This window comes from Cannabis sativa, chromosome 6 (assembly GCF_029168945.1).
Source record: "Cannabis sativa cultivar Pink pepper isolate KNU-18-1 chromosome 6, ASM2916894v1, whole genome shotgun sequence".
Lineage (NCBI taxonomy): Eukaryota > Viridiplantae > Streptophyta > Magnoliopsida > Rosales > Cannabaceae > Cannabis > Cannabis sativa.
The window spans coordinates 8711131-8732264 of record NC_083606.1 but is presented as its reverse complement, the minus strand read 5'-3'; the positions used below and the strand labels follow the sequence as shown (position 1 = coordinate 8732264).

Sequence of the window (21134 nt, the reverse complement as noted above, 5' to 3'; positions counted from 1 at the left end):
TGTTATTTTCAAGCCAATTTTTACTATCTTTGTTACTTAGAATTTTTCTAGAGTTACAAATTGCACATGCCAAACTTTGTGGTAAGAAGATTGTTAGCACATATTTGCTTAGAAAAGCTACCAAGTTTAAGTGTTTATATTTTTGTGAGTGGCGAGATTTGAGAAAATAACTTTTGAATTTTTATTGATTCTTAGAAATGATTATAATTATTTTGGACATGGTACTAGGGTTTGATTGGATGTTGCTTTAAGGGATAATTTTTATAGACAAATCTTATTAAGGAGCCTTTTTGTAATTATTTTCTTTATGTGCAAAAAAAAAACAAAAAAAACAGAAAGAAAATACAAGAGCAACATTTCCATCATTATATCCAACATGTTGCCTCTTGTTCAAAAAAAAAAAAATAAATTGCAAGAGCAACATTTCTATTCATTTGTCTAACATGTTGCCTCTTGTTTGAAAAAAAAAAAGAAAAGAAAAGAAAAAGTTTGTAGTATTTCATTTTTTTTATTTGTTTTGGCTCCTAGAATAAATGTAAAAGATTGTCTATTTTTGTCCCAAAAAGCTGGTTTGTGGTACTCTTATGGTGGTTTGTCCAAATAATTCATAATCTATCTTCGTTTCAATATTTATTCAAATGTTTGTCCTAAATTAATCTATCCTTTTCGAGTGCTCACTTTTCAATTTCCAACTCCATGAGTGAAATCCTTAGCCATAAATAAATATTTTCAATACCTGTGAGGCAAATGGAGTTGAGACTTTTACTTGGTATATTTTTCGGAAGCATCTATGTGTTATGGTTTGTGGTAAGAAGGTTCAGGTTTGGCGCACACACTCACAACTCTAGATTTATTCAAGATAATTTTGTATAGTTCTTATTGGCTTGTTACTAACATTTTATTTGAATAATTGTGTTATTTTTCAAAATTTTGACCTAGAAAATATCATGTTGACATTCTTTTTGTTCGCTTGAATTGCTAGACGCTAGCAATAAGCTAGTTGGGGGTTGTGATTAAGGCTCAAATTTGTACATTTTAAGTCTTCATTTATGCATATTAAATTAATATAAATTAAATATTTTATATTATTAATGGTAAATTTATTTTAGTTGAAAATATTTAATTTATTTTAATTTTGTGTTATTTTTCAGATATGAGCTAATGAACTATTGTCATATTTGGATCTTTAAAATCCAACTCAATAGTTGTTATTTTTAAAGAAAAGAAGCAATGACCCAAGCCTAATGTTCTATTAATCTTTACCATCAATTATATAATTCCAAGCTCCCACCATCAGCTGCATGTTTTCTTTTGATTTGAAAATGGGCCAAATCAACAAAAAGCCCAAGCTATTATTCAAATGTAACTTCCTACAATATTGAAGCAAAAATTGGGCACGTTCTCTTCAGCAACTCTCTTCAGCTCCAACAATAGCTGCGTCAACTTCTCCAGCCAACTACCGCATTGTGGCCCATGTACCTGACGCCACCAGCAGAAGCACAACACGTGTCCCCTGTCTCTCATTCCCATTTTCTCCAGCTGAAATGACAAGCATGAACTACTCTTTCATCAGCTTTTTAAGCCATTTTCTCCACTAAATAACACACGAAAAATATGAATTTGGGAGCAAATGTTCACTATAAATAAGAGTCCATGAGAGTGTAAAAGTACATCAGATTTGAGTAGTGTTATTATACCAAAATTTTATCTTTTTCTTTCCTTCTTCTTTATTTTACTTTATTAATTTTGGTGTAAAGACAATGCCTTTTCTAGGCTAATTTCTTTGGCAAGACTCAAGTGTAAGTTCATGTAATTTTTATTTTTCTAGTATATTGATTCTCTTTGTTCTTCATTTCTATATTTATTTTATTAAATTTCTCTTCTTCTAAATTGCACTTTAAATTTAATAGTACCTTTTATATAAGTTCAGTCATGCTTTTCTTATGTAAGTTAGACTATTAATTATTAGGGTGTTTATTATATTATATGATTTTTACTGCATTCTGCCGGTGGTATTTTGTCGATTTAAATTATATGATATGATAGTATTTTTAGAAGTAGTATTAATTTAATTAGAGAACATATTTTTCTAGTGGGCTTAATTATACACATTTTCCAACTATAATTAATGGTGTAGAATTATAGTTGAGGTTAAAGAATCAATTTTATTAGAAAAATATAATTGCATGTACAAAGCTTGTGTCTTCCATAATCATTTTCTGATCACTTCTCATTTTAAGTACTTGTTTAATTTTTGAAAATCATTTTCTCAATATTCTCACATCACATTCAAGGTTCTTATTTTATTCTCGTAAAATTACTAACTTTCCTTTTGAGTGTACTTTTCCTCCCTGTGGATACGACATATAGCCCGTTTACTACCGCGACCGCAGTGTAACTAATTGGGCGACATCAATGATATTGTTGGATTTTATGCCCTAAATAAAACTCATTTCAATATAATCAGATTTACTTATTAATATAGATCAGAAATAACATTTAATGTTGCATGGTTCACATGATTTATTTCATGATTATATGTACATAATGTATAAATTCATCTGAAACCCTTTTCACATACTTGATCCTGTTTATTGTGTCGTCAACACATTGGAAAGTAAACATGACTATGTGAATAAAGTTTCCTAGATTTATCAGACACAGGGTTTTACTGATATGATAATCTACAACAGAGTTTACTTGCATTTGGAGATATGCTATGTTCTTTCCAGAGCATTGGTTAAAGTAAAGCTCAGGTTGGATGCATGGAGTATACATCGGAAGGGACCGATATTGAACTTTGACTTAGATTTATTAAACTTACCGTAATATCTATTCAAGTCAATATCGCCTAGTTGATCCTAGATCAAATGATCTTAATCCTGTTATGATTAGGCTCAATCTCAGGAGGTTATTCGTGTTCTTTGATTTGTTAGTTAAGCCTACTTTTGGGTCAGGGTGATACGTACATTTTGGGAACACGGTAGTGCAATTGAGTGGGAGCGCTAACATAAACATGGAATCTATAGCTTCTATCTGGCGAATAGTAAGTAAAGGATGATCTCCTTCGAGCTTGACCAAACGAAAATAAATGGTGGAGTACTCATTCCACATAAGCTGAAATATCATTTATACAGGGTTAAGTGTTTTAAGGATAAAATACATTGTAGGGTGTAACGGTAATCTAATCCCTTTACAGTGTAGATCATTCATATAGAGGATCATTGATCAAATTAGGATTATAACAATGGATAACTAATGATGTGTCTATATGGTGGAACATATAGAGCATTCTATATACTGAGAGTGCAGTTCTAAGTTCTATGCGTGGATTCAACGAAGAATTAATAAGTCGGTGAATTTAGGTTATAAATTCTTGATCTGTTTATTGGAAGCTCGGTTATATAGACCCGTGGTCCCCCCGCTAGTTGAGATAATATTGCTTGTAAGACTCATATAATTGGTTCTGATTAATCAATTATAATTCTCAAATTAGACTATGTCTATTTGTGAATTTTTCACTAAGTAAGGGCAAAATTGTAAAGAAAGAATTTTAGGGGCATATTTGTTAATTATGATACTTTGTATGGTTCAATTAATAAATATGATAAATGACAATATTATTTAATAATTATTTATAGTTATTAAATAGTTAGAATTGGCATTTAAATGGTTGAATTTGGAAATTGGCGTTTTTGAGAAAATCAGATGCAAAAGTGATAAAACTGTAAAATTGCAAAAAGTGAGGCCCAAATCCACATGGTATAGGGCCGGCCACTTTTATAGGAATTATCCTCTGATATTTTCATTATTTTAATGCCAAATAATTCAAACCTAACCCTAGTGGAATGCTATAAATAGATAGTGAAGGCTTCAGGAAATTTACACTTAACTTTCACACTTTTCATTCAGAAAAACCTGACCCTCTCTCTCTACCTTGGCCGCCCACTCTCTCTCTCTCTCTCTCTCTCTCTCTCTCTCTCTCTCTCTCTCTCTCTCTCTCTCTCTCTCTCTCTCTCTCTCTCTCTCTCTCTCTCTTCTTCCTTAAGATTTCGAAATACTTAGTGATTAGAGTAGTGCCCACACACAGCAAGTGATACCTCAATCATAGTGAGGAAGATCGTGAAGAAAGACTTTCAGCAAGAAGGAGTTTCAGCACTAAAGAATGAGAGAAAGAGATCCAGGTTCAGATATTGATAATGCTCTGCTACAGAAAGGAATCAAGGGCTAGATATCTGAACGGAAGGAGACATTTAATTCCGCTGCACCCAATGTAAGGTTTACTAAACTTTATATGTGTTTATTTCATCGTTTTAGAAAGTTCATATTTAGGGTGTTAATCAACATACTTGTGAGTAGATCTAAGATCCTGGTAAAATAATTTCCAACAGATATTACAATTAATGAAGGAAATCAACCACATGATTTCAGGGGCAAGAATCTATAGTCAACTTTTGTTGAGGAGCCATCTATTGTTATTCATGGTAATAAGTCAACCTTTTATTTTGATAAGAAATTAAATGTAATGGATCTAAAAAGAAACGTTTTAGGCCTAATTCTCCCAATGGGCCTCAACTTTTGAATGGTGATGGTATGGAACAAGATAATAAGTCCACTGTTTTGCTAATTGAAGATGCTAAGGATTCGATAGTTGATGATGTTACTGGGCTTCAAAAAAAGAGAATAAAGGTGGGTTTTGGTGTTCAGGCCCACCAATCATTATGAATATCATTAGTTAGAATTGTCGTAAACTTGGGAATCCATGGGCTACCTAATTCCTAGAGGATATTTGTGTTCAAAAGAAACTCAATTGGTTATTTCTGTGTGAAAGGATGTGTAAGAAAGATGTGGTTGATCGAGTAAAGGCTCGCTTGGGCTTTAAGGGTTGTTACTCTGTGGAGGCCCATGTTAGAAAGGAAGGTTTAGCTCTAATCTAGAAAAAATGAGGACGCCTATTTATTGGGGTACTCTGCACATCACATCGATATTGAAATTCAAGTTCCTAGTAAGCCTTGATGGTGCCTTACTAGCTTCTATGCAGAAGCCAATCAATCTCTCAAACAAACTACATGGACTCTATTGCGAATGCTTGCAACCACAACAAATCTGCCCTGGTGTATCATTGGCAATTTTAATAATATTACCTCTCAAGATGATAAAAAAAGGAGGTCGCTCATACCCAAATACTCTAATAGAAGGTTTTCAAGTTCTTCTTCTTGATTGGCAGCTGCGTGAGTTAGAACTTAAAGGGTATCCTTTCACTTGGGCACGAGGGAAAGACACGACTAAGTGTGTCGAAACCAGGTTAGATAAAGTTGTTGTTACTGATCAATGGTTAAAATATTATTCGAAATGCGATTTTGTCAAATTATGATTTTTCCCCATCTAATCATACCCCTATTCTGCTTGAACCTAATGTTAATCAAACTGAGAATTTTACTCACCACTTTAAGTATGAGAATGCTTGGTCCAGAGAGCCTCTATGTGCTCAAATTGTCAAAGATTGTTGGGAATCAAACAACCATCTTCCCCTTTAGGAAAAACTAAAAATATGTGGCAAAAACCTTGAAGCTTGGGGTCGAGATCTTACTGGTAGCTTTAGAAAACGAATTAACTGCAACAAAAAAGCTTTATGTTGCCTAAAAAATCAATCTGATGTTGCCTCTACACAAGAGTTTGTGATTGAGCAGAACACTTACTTCAAAATTTTAGCCCAACAAGAATTTACTGGAAACAGAGATCCAAACAGTATTGGCTACATGCTGGAGATAAAAATAGCAAATATTTTCATGCCTATGCCAATTCCAGAAAACGAAACAACTAGATTCAGACTTTGCAAGATTCAAATGGAGTTTGGAAGGGTTGGGATACAGGGCTTGATCAAGTCATTGTTAACTATTTTAATGATCTATTTTCTGCTGGTGGCTCACTGTCAAATATGGTCGGTAATGGAGTGAAATATTTTGTTAATGACTTACAGAATGAAGACCTGTTAAAGCCAATTCAAACTAAAAAAGTTAAGCAAGCCTTATTCAAAATGCATCCCAATAAGGCCCTGGGCCTGATGGCATGGGGTTGGCCTTCTATCAAAAACACTTGGATATTGTGGGCCATGATTCAATTTGTTAAAGACTTCTTTGATACGGGGACTTTTTCCAATAGGCATAAATGATACAAATATTGTCTTGATTCCTAAGAAGAAAAGTTTCTCAACCATGAGCGACCTTCGACCTATTGCTCTCTGCAATGTTTCTTACAAGGTGGCTTCAAAGGTCCTTGCAAACCGAATGAGAAACTTGATTGATCATGTGATATCAGACACTCAAAGTGCTTTTATACCAAGTTGTCTTATCTCAGATAACATCATGGTGGCTTTCAAAATTATGCATTATTTGAAGCGCAAGACGAAGGATAGAAAAGGTTACATGGCTTTAAAACTTGACATGAGAAAAGTCTACGATCGAGTTGAATGTGATTACCTTTGTGTCATTATGACTCGTATGGGGTTTGCGGATAGATGGATAAATCTTGTGATGCAATGTGTCTCTTCAGTTCGATATTCTATTATCCATGGAGGAAATGTTATGGGGCCAGTTGTTCCCACTCGAAGTATTCGTCAAGGCAACTCGCTCTTAACTTACCTTTTAATCATTTGTGTTGAAGGGTTATCTTCTTTGATCCAAAAGTTTGACGTAAAACGTGTTTTACAAGGCTGTTGGGTTGCTCATGGGGCTCCTTCTATCTCATATGCCTTTTAAAGACGATAGCTACCTTTTTTGTCAAGCTACCATAGGGGCTGGTACTAGTGTGCTTATTTTGCTTCATTCTTTTGAGCTTGTACCTGGCCAAAAGATTAATGCCACAAAGCCAAATATTTTGTTCAGTCCAAACACAAAGTATACTCTTTGTAATAGCATATGTTAAACTCTTGGCATGGTGGAAGCATCTGAAGGGAGCCTCTACTTAGGCTTACCTAACATTATTGGTCAAAACATGAAAGCTTTACTTGGTTTCCTCAAAAATAAAGTTGTTAACCGAATCAACGACTGGCATGGTAAGTTTTTTTTCTTGGATAGGTAAGGAAATCCTCCTCAAAACTGTCATTCAATCACTTCCAACATATGCCATGAGTGTATTTTTAATACCAACTGGAACTTGTCAAGAACTTGAGAAGCTTATCGCACGGTTTTGGTGGAAAACAAATTCAAGTAAAGGTAATGGCATAATTTGGATGTTTGGGACTGTATGGCTACTCATAAATATTCGGGATGTATGGGATTTAGTCACTTACATGAGTTTAATCTTGCTATGCTAGCTAAGCAAGGATGGCATTTCTATGTAATCCTAATCCTCTTGAGGGTCGAGTTTATAAAGCATAGTATTTTCCCCATTCAGACTTCATCACGGCTGAGCTAGGCCACAATCTATTTGGCGCAACATTCGGAGTGTTCAAGCTCTAGTAAAACTCGGGGCTCGACGTACTATCAGTGTAGGTACTTCTACTTCTATTTTGCACCATCCTTGGCTCCCAGACAAGGAAAACCCCTTTGTGACTTCTTCCAATCCTGGTCTGCATAATCAGTTGGTTTGTTCTCTATTTGATTTTGATTTACGTAGGTCGGACTTTGACCTAGTCCAAGACATGTTCAATTCTCGAGATGCAAATTTGGTTCTCGGCATTCCTTTAAGTTTGAACATTGTGAATGATTGATGGTCCTGGTCTGGTGAAAAACATGGCCACTTCTCTGTAGAAAGTGCATATCAACTGCTGCAAGATCAAAAGGCCCCACGACCAGGAGTAAATAACTCTGGTTTTTAGAAAGATTTGTGGCAACTGAAGATCCCTCCAATGGTTAAAAATTTCCTATGGTGTGTTGTGACCGATTGTCTCCCGACTTGCCTTAATCTTGTCTTTAAACATGTGATTATTTCTCATCATTGTCCTATCTGTCAAGATCATCCTGAAACCACTTCCCATGCTCTGTTAGATTGCCCTTTTGCTACCTCTTGGTGGCTGAAGTTTGGTACTATTGGCACAAGCTCTTTTCTCACGACCGGTACCTAGGTGCCGAGGTTGACTTTTGGGGTGCAGGTTCATGTAATTTTAGCTCCCGAAGCCTATATTTGATTGCTCCATGTACAAAATACTTAAAGATAGTGAGTTGAGAACAAGTTAACAAATTCTAAACTTCCATCTCGAATTTCTCGAAGTCAACCTTGGCGCAGGGCTAGGGACCCCTCCCAGGCCAATTGGTATGACTCAGGTCTACTCAACTCTTTGATGTCATATTTCTTGCCACGTGTCAAATATTGATGTCCATATCACCAGGAAAAGTTTTTGGGTTAACAAAAATTTCTATCCCTAAACTTTTTACATTTCAAGTGTTCTATTTGTTTATACTTGTGATTATCTTTCTTATTGCATTAAACTTGAATATTACATGAATTGTCTTTGGGGTTTTTAAATTTTCAATTCACCCCCTCTTGGAAATATATCTTAGGCTAACACTGAAAACACCAAATAATGAATTCCCTTTAGCTGTTGATATGAGTGTGCTTACTTCCTCTTAAAGTAAGTCTTGGACAATTCTTCTCCTAAAGACTTCTTCTCTTGTTCAACGAAGCTCTTCACTCTATTCTATGAACAACAAGAGATCATTACAAGAAAACCAAAACCTAGTTGAACCTTTTAGGTTTTTTCAAATGAAACTCGTTTCTCACAAAGATGAAAATATAGAAAATGAAACTAGAAAATGTGAATTTGTTTGGATGCTCTCTTGGTCTTATTTATATAACATAGAAACCATAGAGACAACTACAAACACATTTTTATAGCTGTACAAAACTTTTCTAAAATAAACCCTGATTTACAACGATAGAATCGCACTTTGAAGTGATAGCTCCTAGTGGGGTAGAATAGATGGTGTAATCTCATTAATCACGGGAGTAGAATCACTAGCTAAACTAGTAAACAAATATTTAAAATAATCAACAACCACCTCTGAAAGTCCTACATCCTAATTAGCCCCAGCTACTGTCTTCCCTTTGCAGCTTATTAATAGTATTAGATCGTCGACGAGAAGTCACTTTAGCATGAAAGAACTTACTATTTTGGTCACCTTCTTGAAGCCACAATTGCTTCGAACGTTGGCACCAGAAGATTTCATTTTGAGTCAGCACCTTAAACAGATTAGTTTCGGCCTCTTTAAACTTTTGAATTGATGTAGTATCCTGACCCTTTTTGAACTTCTTGGCTTCATTGCGCCAGAACTTGATTCGCTCCGCAAAGTTTCAAGATAGTCTTTATTCCACTTGTATAAGTTAGTACCCACACAACTAAATTCTCTCTTGAATTCCAGCCATAGAAGACTCTACCCAACTATCTTTAATAACTTGTAAACATATTGGCTCTTGCAGCGAGAAATTTTCAAATATAAACCTTCTCTGGCATGGAACAATATGAATACAAAGAGGATCAAGCAATATGGGAGAATGATTAGATGAGGTCAGCTCCATGTTAAACAACTTAGCTGCTGTAAATAATTGGAGCTAAGAACTAGAAACAAGAGCTCTATCGAGACGAACTTCCAACCAAGAATTCGTTCCTCGACTTTTTCCCTAAGTAAATTGATGCCCAATTAACTCCAAATCAATTAAACCATAATCAAAAATTATATTTTAAAATCCTTCAATCAGCCAATTAGGATAGGGAAGTCCCCTTTTCTTATCTTCATGAGACAAAAGATTGTTCAAATAACCTATTACACACCATAGAAGGCTAGAAGCTTGTGAAAGAAATTGAAGTTGATCCCAAGTAGAAGATCGAGCATTACGATTTGGTTCGCCGTAAAGCCATGTGAGCCGCCAAACACCTTGCTTTGAAGAATAACCTCCACATCCACATAGTTATTAGCATACTAAAGAAAATTAACATCACCTCCATCCTGTCATAACAATGCAACGCCCCCACTACGACCACAAGCATCTACCGAAAAAAGACCATCAAACCCTAAAGAGACACGTACTCTTTCAACCACATCCTTACGACTAAGAATTTCACATAAGAAAATAAAATTAGGCTTCTTTTGGATTACAAGATCCTTAAGGAATTGGACAGCCTGTGGAATCCCAAACCCACAATAATTCTAACTCAGGATACTCATAATGTCTGGTGGGCCTGAAAACCAAGACCCACCTCGAGCCCATTTTTTGAGAGCCTATTACTAGCAATCATCATTATAACTTCAACTTCCATGCCAAGAGGCCCACCATCTACATTCGCTACTTCATTGGGCCTACGCCTTTTAGAATCTAAAGAAATCCCACGAGGCACGTGCTTATCAGTATGTTGTATCATAACCATATTATGGCCATATACATGATTCTCAATCATATTAGACTTTCCAACTAAAGAATTCATAATTTTAGGATTTTGAATTCCACCTAAGTCTCTAGGAAGACCACTAGGAGAATTTGAATGCACATTAAACCTGGAATCTTCTTTACATGGTAACTTCTGCTTTCCACGATCATCGCCACCATCACAATTCATCGATCGGCCACCAGAACCACCATCTTCAGTCATCGGTCTGTTACTAAAAAAATTGACCATATGATTCCGAACCTGTCCTCAAGTATTGTGAACTCAACAGATAATTCTTTCATCGAGGTTGAGCACGCATCCACTCGCTGTAAGGCTTAACAATTTCCTCCTCAAGGGTATCAAACAACTTATAGCAAAAGTTTTCTATATGGCCAATGATACCACAAATATAGCAAAAAGTTATTGCAAACTCATATTTAAAATTAGCCCAGAACCAATCCCCACCTGTTTTCTTCATCCTCATTCATCTATCCAGTGGGACATCAATATTCACAGTCACACGTACTCGTAAATAATCACGCCAAAGCCCATTATGGTTTTTTAGATCCGTCTCCACAAACGTATCGATAGTCTTAGTTGCTTCCTTAACCACATGCTTTGTCATAAAGTCAAATGATAGACCATGCACTTGCACCCACATGTCAAATGTATTCAACTACACAAACTTGGGATCACCACCTTGAGGCACCCTCTCAAACAAGAACAATAACCTACTGAAAGTTCAAAGACTCCCATTAATTACTCGCTTTATATCAATCTTATGGTAAAATTAAAATAGATAAAAATTAAGCCCCAATTCTCTCACATACAAATCTTTACCCAAGTTTTCAGAGACTAATCATAGTGTGTCTTATAGTATTAAAATCTAAAGATCGAGCATTCAAAAATCGTCCCACCAAACACCAACGATCATCGATAAAAATTTCCTCTAAAATGTTTCAATGTAATCAAACTCCACCCCCACCTTCCTCATCTTCTAATTCTATTTTATTGATATCAAACTTAATATCCATTTTATCAAACTCCTACCTTACTCCTCAATGTTATCTAACTTAGAGCATCTCCAAGGAGCTCATCAAATATGGTGTCACACTATCACCAAATTTGATGTTAAAAACTATCTTCACTCCAACCACAACACCAAAAATTACACTAAAAAAATATTCCTTATTATTATATTAATTTTTTAATAAAAAAAAGACTAAAAAGACACATTGTAATTTAATAAATACAATTAATAATATAGACATATACAAAAATTAGTTATATAAAAAATAAAAAAGTATGCCGTGTGAACAGTGCACGGCATATATGCCGTGCACTGTAGCACACACAGCAATTTAGTGTAAAATTTGATGCTACGTTGGAGGGCTAATTCTACTGCATCACCAAATTTGATGCCTCCTTGGTGATGCTCTTAATATCCATTTTATTCATTTTTGTTGTAAACATCTTCCACGTGTCAACTCAATTGCAGTCCCCACTAGTAGAGAGTGATAAACCCTTTTAGAAAGAAACCCCAAAAAGCCCTTTACCACAAACAAACCATCGACCAGAGACCAGAGAGAGCTACCATGGCTTCGTTATCAGCGGACCTTGGCTTAGCCACCGCCATAATCGCCCTCACTTCTCGGACTCCGTCACCGGCCTCACTTTACCGGCTTCGAACCGCAGTCCATTTCCCTCTCCTATGCAAACCCGCGGTAAGCTTCTCCACTTCGTCTTTTCGCTCAGGACTCCTTGCCCTCGACTTCGCCAAGCCGAGGCTCGGCTCTAGAAGCCGCACTGTGGCTTCTTCTGCCGCAACCACCTCGCAGGAGAGCGATACCTCCGACGTTAATACGAAGATTCCACCCGATAATAGGATCCCGGCCACCATAATCACCGGTTTCTTGGGCTCTGGAAAGGTATATGGTCTTTTTCTTGTCTTAAAGCAGGAAATTTCTTAATTTCTACCCAAATATTGAAAGTTTTGGCATTATCAGTAATACGGTTATTGTGTGAAATTTTACAGACAACATTGCTTAATCATATATTGACTAAGGAACATGGGAAGAAAATTGCAGTTATTGAGAATGAGGTAAGAGGTTGATCCAATCTGGTTTTTGTGGTGGTAGTAGATGTTTAAGGGTGAATTAGAATGTGTCAAATTTCATTGGTTTTGCAGTTTGGTGAGGTAGACATTGATGGTTCTTTAGTCGCTGCAAAAACTACTGGGGCTGAAGATATTGTTATGTTGAATAACGGTTGCCTTTGCTGCACTGTGAGGGGTGATCTTGTAAGGATGATATCAGAGTTGGTGGAGAGGAAGAAAGGGAAATTTGATCATATTGTGATTGAGACTACAGGTAGGAAATTTAGTCATTTTCAAGATGATTAGGATACTGAATTTAATTAAGTATATGAATAAGGGCTCTCTTATTTTTGCCAGTGATTATTGTTGTTGATTGGTTTTGTTTATGCCTGCTATTTTATACAACTGTGGTGGCTTATACAGTTAGCTTTTTCAATTAATGGCAGGGTTGGCGAATCCAGCACCAATCATTCAGACATTTTATGCTGAAGATAAGATTTTTAATGATGTCAAGTTAGATGGTGTTGTCACTTTGGTCGATGCCAAACACGCTGGATTTCATTTGGATGAAATCAAGCCGAAAGGAGTAGTTAATGAAGCAATAGAGCAAATTGCTTATGCTGATCGTATTATTGTGAATAAGGTAGTTAAAGATTATTATCATTATTTTCCCAAGAATAAGAGTGTTGTCTACTTGAAATGAGTTATCAGAGCTGTCCACAATATGTTGTGTTCTTTTATGGATTTTAAACCCAACTGTTTCGGAGACCTGTTGTTGCAGCTTCCAAATGGGATAGTGCTATGGTAGCAACCCAACCAGCTTTCTAGATATAGATGAAGAATTACTATGGAGGAGAGATATTATGATATTTATATATCTTCTAATGTTGCTATACCCAACTGATGCCCATATCCTGTTTTTCTTGCAGACTGATCTTGTGGGAGAGCCAGAAATTGTTTCATTGGTTCAACGAGTTCGGGTTGGCACCTCCTTCTGTTGTCCCTTTTCTCTTCTTATGTACATGTTTCAATTTATTTTTATTAATTTTTTTTAACTTTAATTTTGGACTTCAATGTAGAAAATCAATAGCTTGGCTGAACTCAAACGAACAAAATTTGGACAAGTAGACTTAGATTATGTACTTGGTGTTGGGGGTTTTGATTTGGAGAGGTATGTCTTTATACCCTTTCCTTCTGGTTTAATTTATTCGTGGTTCTGGATGTTTCCGATGATACTCTGCTGACCTTTGCATTGTACTTGCCAGGATAGAGAGTGCCATTGAGACTGAAGGTGCAAAGGAAGATCATCATGAACATGGGCATGATCATCATCACGAGCATGATCATGGGCATGATCATCATCACCATGATCATGAACATGGTAATTTGATCTACGTATATGGTTATACATGAACAATAAATATTACAATACACGTGCACGGGCACATACTTTCTGCTGTCTTTGTTAGATAATGGCGTATCTTTTATTCTTAACTATGCTACTTTTTTCTTCTCCTCGTAAAGGTATAAACTAATACCTCGCATTTAACACTTACGTGCAGAACATCACCATGATCACCACGCCCATGACCATACTCATGATCCAGGTGTTTCTTCGGTCAGTATAGTTTGTGAAGGGAGCTTAGATCTTGAGAAGGTGAGTTCTGTATAATGCTTAAAGAAGAACACATACCACCTAGAATAATTCAATAATGGAACTTGGAGGAATTATGCCTTGATCTTACCTTGTATTTTAGAAGAATGCCAAAAGTTTAAAGTTACAACAGTTGTAACAATTCCATTGCTGAATTATTTTCAGGCTAATATGTGGCTTGGTACATTATTGATGGAACGAAGCGAAGACATATACCGGATGAAAGGTCTTCTATCTGTTCAGGGAATGGATGAGAGATTTGTTTTCCAGGTGGGCTATCTTCTTTTGTACATGATAACTTTCCTGTGTAATGCCAGGAAGTAGCACATACCTGAAATTCTCTGTTTCCGAAATTGGTTATACCAATAATTTGTTCTTAATATGTTGCATGTAATTTTCTGTTTGAAACTTCAGGGTGTTCACGACATATTCCAAGGTTCACCTGATCGGTTATGGGGCACAGATGAACCAAGAGTTAACAAGATAGTTTTTATAGGTAAGAACTTAGATGCAAAAGAACTAGAGAGTGGTTTTAAGAGCTGTTTGCTGTGATTACTAATACTAAACTAAGGTTTCAGCAACATGTAATACCACATTTGTCACTCTCACTGTCACATTTGAGTAATGTAATTTTGCTCATATCTTGTTTTGGTTTAATTCTTAGTAGAAAATCTGTCTTCTGGTCTTCGAGTTGTGTATCAAGGATCCTTTTTTGTATAATCTATAAATTAAAGTTGAATAACAGGAGAAATTTATTAATGTTTCCTGTTGTTATTATTTATTTATTTGTTGGAAAGAGATTGCTTGACACCATTAACATTTTACCTTTTGAACAATTTCGTTAGCATCGATTTTTTTTTCAGCATACATTTACAAATGAATTATGAATTTATTTCAGCATACATCTAAAATCTGCCATGGCCGGACCCACATAGGGGCAAGGTGGGGCAGTCGCTCTTCTGAAAAAAAAAAAAAATCGGGAAAAAAAAATATATGAATTTTAACTAGTTACAACATATATTTATAAATCAAAGTGATATTTATGAACATAAAACAAGCTTTAGTATAATGGTAAAATGGTAAAGCTATTTCAAGCATATAAAAAAGGTCATGAGTTCTAATTTTAAGCATGTTTACTTTAGTAGTTGCATTTTACTTTTTTGAATCTCTACCAGTAAGATTTATATTTAGTATCTTAATTATTGAACTTAATATTTTTATTATGCATTAATTTTTAACATGTTATACAATGTAGAAAAAAAAAAAAAAGACGCCCCCCTCATTTATATAAAAAAATATCGTCCCTTCAACTTAAATCTTAGGTCTTGTGCACAACCCAATTTTTTTTTCTTTAATAAAAACTCTACAATAGATTTATTTATTTTGTATTTTAAAATTCTAGAGGACTTTTCACCAGCAAATCATGGAATGACTATCAAATGAGGCATGAGTAGCTAACTTGGCTAAATGATAAGCCGAACTTAGAGTAAAAGAGCCAGAGGAGTGATGCTCCCATATGACTGTCCTTAAGAGAAGAATCACCAATAGGAACAACAAGAATAGCAGAAATAACATCGTCATCAAAGAAATTCAGTAAACGATCCTTATTCTAACACCCATTACTATTAATGAAATAAGAAATAGTGGGATCCGGGGGGCTGAACATTACCTTTAAAAGAAATAAATCTCCAACCAGGAATCTAGTAAGAGTGAAGAGTGGAGATAGACTTGCCATTTCCTACTTTCCATAAAAGACCTCTCTTGAGAAGATCTCGTCCTCAAAGCAAACTTTGTCAAGTAAAGGAAGCACAATGACCTTTAGAGGTTGTAAGAAAAGAATTCTGACAAAAATATTTAGCTTTAAACAGCCTTGCAATAAGAGAATCAGCCTGCTTAGCAAACAAAGCTTGATTATGATGGATGAAAGAACGAAACCCCAGGGCACCCGAAAACTTAGATTGGCAAAGATTATCCCAAGTTTTCCAATGTATTTTCTCATTGTTTCCCATAGATCCCCACCAGAAGTGAGCCATAAGACTCTCAATTCTCTTACAAGTGGAAACATGAAGTCTAAAACACGACATAGCATAAGAGAGAATAATTTGGATAACCGCTTTCAGGAGAACCTCTTCCTTGCTTTAGAAAATAAACACTATTCCAACTATTCATTCTGGAGCTCACCTATTGAATAAAATAATTAAAGTGAGACTTTTTAGACCTGCCAAAACATTGAGGGACCCTAGGCGGATTATATTTTTGTTGGGTTATTCAAATTTTGTTTTCTATGGATTTATTTGGATTAACAGCTTATTATTATAATTGTTTGGTAAGTTAAATAAAAATATTAATATATTAATTTATTGTATTAAAATTTAAGGTTAATTAAAATTTTTGTTTCCTAAACTTTGATATGTACCAAATCATGCCCCTTGAACTTTTAAGGTCGTTAAAAATGCCCCTTGAACTATTGAGATTGTCCGATTTAAAGACTTTTGTTTAATTTCATTCAATTTTACTATTTTAGTGATTGTTTATGTACTAAACCATACTCTCCAGACTTCGATATATATCAAATTATGCCTTTCGAATTTTGAAATGTACTCAATCATGTCCCTTGAACTTTCATCAATGTTAGACTTTTTTACTAAAATTTGATAAAAGTCTTTAAATCTAACAATCTCAATAGTTCAGTAAGCATTTTTAACGACTTTAAAAGTTTCAGGGACAAAAAACTTAATTACCCAAAATTTAAAATCGAAGAAAATGTTTGGAAATAAGTTTTTTTTTTTATATAAGAAAAAAAAAAAGAAAAAGAATTAAAAGTGATTTTTTTCCGGGTCGGATCCGAACCTGAATGAATCCCTAAACTGAGCCGTTGTTTGGCCCTATCTTCGAATCCATCCCTCTCACTGGAAACACTCTCTCCAGTCTCCTCTCACGACGGCTCATCCATCGCCACTTCCAACGCTTTCCTATCCAATCCATCTCTTCGCTCCATTTTTCATCATTTCAAATTCAAGGTTACTATTTCTTCTTCTTCTTCTTCTCTCTCTCTCTCACTTCGCATATTTACTAGGTTTGTTTTTGGTCAGTTACGTGACTTCATAGAATTTTTTATATTGGTTTCTTTTTTTCTTTACCTGTTGTTAGATTTGGGTTATTTTAATTTGAGCTTCAAATTCAATATTTGACTTCCATTCTCAACTGGGTTTTCCTGTAATCATTCATTAAGCCCTTTGGTATACCTCTAATCCTCTATGATTTACTCTGTCATGGCTACCAAATTCAATATTGAGTTATATTGCAATTACTCTTGTCTCTTGTAGATAGTATCTGTCCTCATTATTCTATTAATGAGTATTTGATTTCTCAAACTTGTGAAGAAATTAGACATATATTTTAGATTTTTTCTTTTGAATAATTCAATTGCTTGGTCGTTTTTTTCATTCCTTTCATCTATTTCTAAAGAGATTTTTTTTACCCTTTTCATTTTTATGGTTACATATTCTCTGATCAGTGTTAAAGTAATTAAATCAACCTAGAGTTGAGATGAGACTATCACTGAAATAGTTCAGACTTCAGAGCATTAGTTAGTGGTTTTGAAATATGCTATAATATACTGGTTTGATTCTTTAATGATGTAATTATACTTTAAATAATTAAACTAACTATGAAAGGGGGATTTGATTTCATACCTTTTGTTATTCTGACCACTTGACAAGAGTTTCTTTTATTGACATTTACATGAAATTGTTGTAAAGTCTGTGGGATGCAACTTTTCAGTATGTATCGATTTCTTTTAGTAAGCCAATGGTTGCATCTTTCTGTGTGCGGATGCAACTGTTCACTCAGTATGTATTTTTCTTTTTTTTTTTTGACTAATTCACACTTCTGTTAGAAGTTTCTGGTTTTTGGGATATTTGTAGTGTGAATACTAATTATGGTTTTGTTCAGAAGTATGGAGGAAGAGGATGATTATGTTGAATATGTGCCTGTGGCAAAGAGGAGAGCAATGGAAGCTCAGAAAATCCTTCAGCGCAAGGGTGCGTCTTCAACTGTTGAAGATGAGTTGGAAAAATCCAAAGAAGCTGAAGCCAAGCCAAGTCTTCTTGTGAAAGCATCCCAGTTGAAGCGAGATGCTCCTGAGATTACTCCAACAGAACAGATTGTGCAGCAGGAGAAAGAAATGATTGAGCACTTATCAGATCGGAAAACTCTAATGTCTGTTCGTGAATTGGCAAAGGGGATAACCTACACAGATCCTTTGCCAACAGGTTGGAAGCCGCCATTGCCGATCAGAAGGATGTCGATGAAGCAGTGTGATGCAATTCGAAAGCAGTGGCACATCATAGTGGATGGTGACAATGTACCCCCACCTATTAAAAATTTCAAGGATATGAGATTTCCTGAACCGATTTTGAAGAGGTTAAAAGCCAAGGGGATCGTGCAACCGACCCCCATTCAGGTGCAGGGTCTTCCTGTGATTTTATCTGGAAGGGATATGATAGGGATTGCTTTCACTGGTTCAGGGAAGACATTGGTTTTTGTGCTTCCCCTGATCATGGTTGCATTACAAGAGGAGATTATGATGCCGATTGCTCCAGGAGAAGGGCCATATGGTCTGATTATTTGCCCATCTAGAGAGCTGGCCAGGCAGACTTATGAAGTGGTGGAAGAATTTTTAGCTCCTATGAGAGAAGCTGGATATCCAGAACTGAGGCCATTGCTCTGTATTGGTGGAGTGGATATGCGATCACAGTTGGATGTTGTCAAAAGGGGCGTTCATATTGTAGTTGCTACTCCTGGAAGGTTGAAGGATATGTTGGCAAAGAAAAAAATGAGTCTCGACAGTTGCAGGTAAGATTTATATATCAATTTCAGAGTTATAGAAAAATATTTATAGCTTAGACTGTCTTTTCTTCACTATATTAGTATTTGATAGGTTCACATATTTAAGCTCTTACCACCAACTACATTTTTAATACCAAAATCTGATATGTGGTATAAATTTGAAGCATGAAAATAGGACCCTAATTAAAATGATTTATCTTGTGGTTTTTTTTTTTTTGGGCAAATAACATCGAGTAGACATATTGATAGCCAAATGATAAAAAACATAATCATAGCTTAGATCATCTATATTCTTTATCTGTCTGGAACTGTTGTCTTTCACTTACTCTATTTTTTGTCAGGATGAGACAAGTATTCTGTATTAGTATGATATAAAAGTATTTATTTTTTTTACTGGAAGAGATGAGAGTATTTTTAAATGTATTTTGATTGAGTCAGATGTGGTCTTCTTGATTCAAGAACAATTACCCTTTTCTTTTGTCTTGACAATAGATTAACTTAGAGGCAACAGAGCCACCCTGCTTAGATCCCTTGGATGGTGTTATTTTCTATTGGATTAGTGGGTGCCCCTAGACAATTTGTCATTTCTTCATTTTTTTTTATATGTTTACAGACTGAGATTCTTCATTTCTTGCAGGTATCTCACCCTTGATGAAGCCGATAGACTGGTAGATTTGGGTTTTGAAGATGACATTAGAGAAGTGTTTGACCACTTTAAAGATCAACGGCAAACTCTCTTGTTTTCTGCTACCATGCCGGCCAAAATTCAGAACTTTGCCAGAAGTGCTTTGGTAAAGCCTGTTACGGTTAATGTGGGAAGAGCTGGAGCTGCTAACCTCGACGTGATTCAGGAGGTTGAGTATGTCAAGCAAGAGGCTAAGATTGTATATCTTCTTGAATGCTTACAGAAAACCCCACCACCTGTTCTAATATTCTGTGAAAACAAAGCTGATGTGGATGACATTCATGAATACCTTCTCCTTAAAGGAGTCGAAGCAGTGTCTATTCATGGAGGGAAAGATCAGGAGGACAGAGAAAATGCCATTTCGTCCTTTAAGGCAGGCCAGAAAGATGTACTTGTTGCTACTGATGTGGCCTCAAAAGGGTTGGATTTTCCTGACATTCAGCATGTTATTAACTATGACATGCCAGCAGAAATTGAAAACTACGTTCACAGAATCGGACGAACAGGAAGATGCGGTAAGACTGGAATAGCAACAACATTCATAAACAAGAACCAGAGTGAGACAACACTTCTAGATTTGAAGCATCTATTGCAAGAGGCAAAGCAGAGGATACCACCAGTGTTGGCTGAGCTTAATGATCCGATGGATGATATCGATGCCATTACTAACATAAGCGGGGTCAAGGGTTGTGCTTATTGTGGTGGGCTTGGTCATCGTATAGTTGATTGTCCTAAGTTAGAGCATCAGAAAAGTGTAGCTATTTCCAGTTCAAGAAGGGACTATTTTGGCTCTGGAGGTTACAGAGGGGAAATATGATAAACAAAAACTTGTTCAAGTGTCACATCCAAATGAGCACGAAATCAAACATGTAACACCATCTAACTTAGAAAACAAGAAAGAAATCATTTATGGATACCGAATTCATTGCGCATTTCGCTTTCGGAGTTTCTCTTCCATGTCTCTCAAACTCTTATACGGGTGTGATTATACATATATATATCACTAGTTTCATGAAGCAAATTATTTGTTACAGGACCCTTTGTAACTAAAACATTTTATGAAGCTGAAGGATGTGGATGGAAGCTGGTGTTGCTAAACCTGTCTTTGCATGTAATTCCTTAGCTGATTATATCTCCAAGTTTGCACAAGAGTTTCCTTTAGATCCTCAAAATTTATAGATGTAACTTTTTTTGTATAATGATGTAGTGAATTAATGAATTTTGTATCTTTCTTTTACCTGGAAGTGGAAGTTACCTGTTGCATTTCAGCTCTGTTTATTTATATATTTTTTACTTATTATGTGGCACTGAAATTTTTGATGCATTAGTAATTTTTTATTTATGTTCTACAAAATAGATTATTGGTTTATTCACTTCTACACTCCTATTGTAAACTTTATTACATTGTTTCAAAATCGCTGAAACTTTATTTATTATATATTTTTAATGTAAAAAAAAGAGTTTTTTTTTTTCATTTTTACATTTC

General features: G+C 35.4%; 2 protein-coding genes across 3 annotated transcripts; both read left to right on the top strand.

Annotated features, from left to right (window-relative positions):
- The first annotated feature begins 11825 nt into the window (after nt 1-11825).
- LOC115725434 (uncharacterized) lies at nt 11826-14871 on the top strand. The gene is made up of 10 exons (XM_030654948.2): nt 11826-12291; nt 12399-12464; nt 12552-12732; nt 12905-13101; nt 13388-13438; nt 13538-13629; nt 13724-13839; nt 14021-14115; nt 14278-14382; nt 14527-14871. Exons 1-10 carry the CDS (start codon nt 11959-11961, stop codon nt 14662-14664), a joined length of 1374 nt encoding a protein of 457 aa, XP_030510808.1. The 5' UTR covers nt 11826-11958; the 3' UTR covers nt 14665-14871.
- A 2092-nt stretch (nt 14872-16963) lies between these two features.
- LOC115725100 (DEAD-box ATP-dependent RNA helicase 35) lies at nt 16964-20916 on the top strand. Of its 2 annotated transcripts, none has more exons than XM_030654526.2 (3): nt 16964-17132; nt 18070-18969; nt 19601-20916. In XM_030654526.2, the coding sequence occupies exons 2-3, from the start codon at nt 18071-18073 to the stop codon at nt 20463-20465; spliced, it is 1764 nt and encodes a 587-aa protein (XP_030510386.1). In that variant the 5' UTR covers nt 16964-17132; nt 18070; the 3' UTR covers nt 20466-20916. The 2 variants fall into 2 exon arrangements, with proteins under 2 accessions (XP_030510386.1, XP_030510385.1); XM_030654525.2 differs by having other exon boundaries at nt 18067-18969.
- Nucleotides 20917-21134: the final 218 nt, after the last annotated feature.

Coding starts and splice junctions, on each gene's coding strand:
- LOC115725434 (XM_030654948.2), top strand. CDS start 11,959: ATGGCTTCGTTATCAGCGGACCTTGGCTTAGCCACCGCCATAATCGCC. Junction 13,102..13,387: donor ATCGTATTATTGTGAATAAG/GTAGTTAAAGAT, acceptor TTTTTCTTGCAG/ACTGATCTTGTGGGAGAGCC. Junction 13,439..13,537: donor CATTGGTTCAACGAGTTCGG/GTTGGCACCTCC, acceptor ACTTCAATGTAG/AAAATCAATAGCTTGGCTGA.
- LOC115725100 (XM_030654526.2), top strand. CDS start 18,071: ATGGAGGAAGAGGATGATTATGTTGAATATGTGCCTGTGGCAAAGAGG. Junction 18,970..19,600: donor ATGAGTCTCGACAGTTGCAG/GTAAGATTTATA, acceptor CATTTCTTGCAG/GTATCTCACCCTTGATGAAG.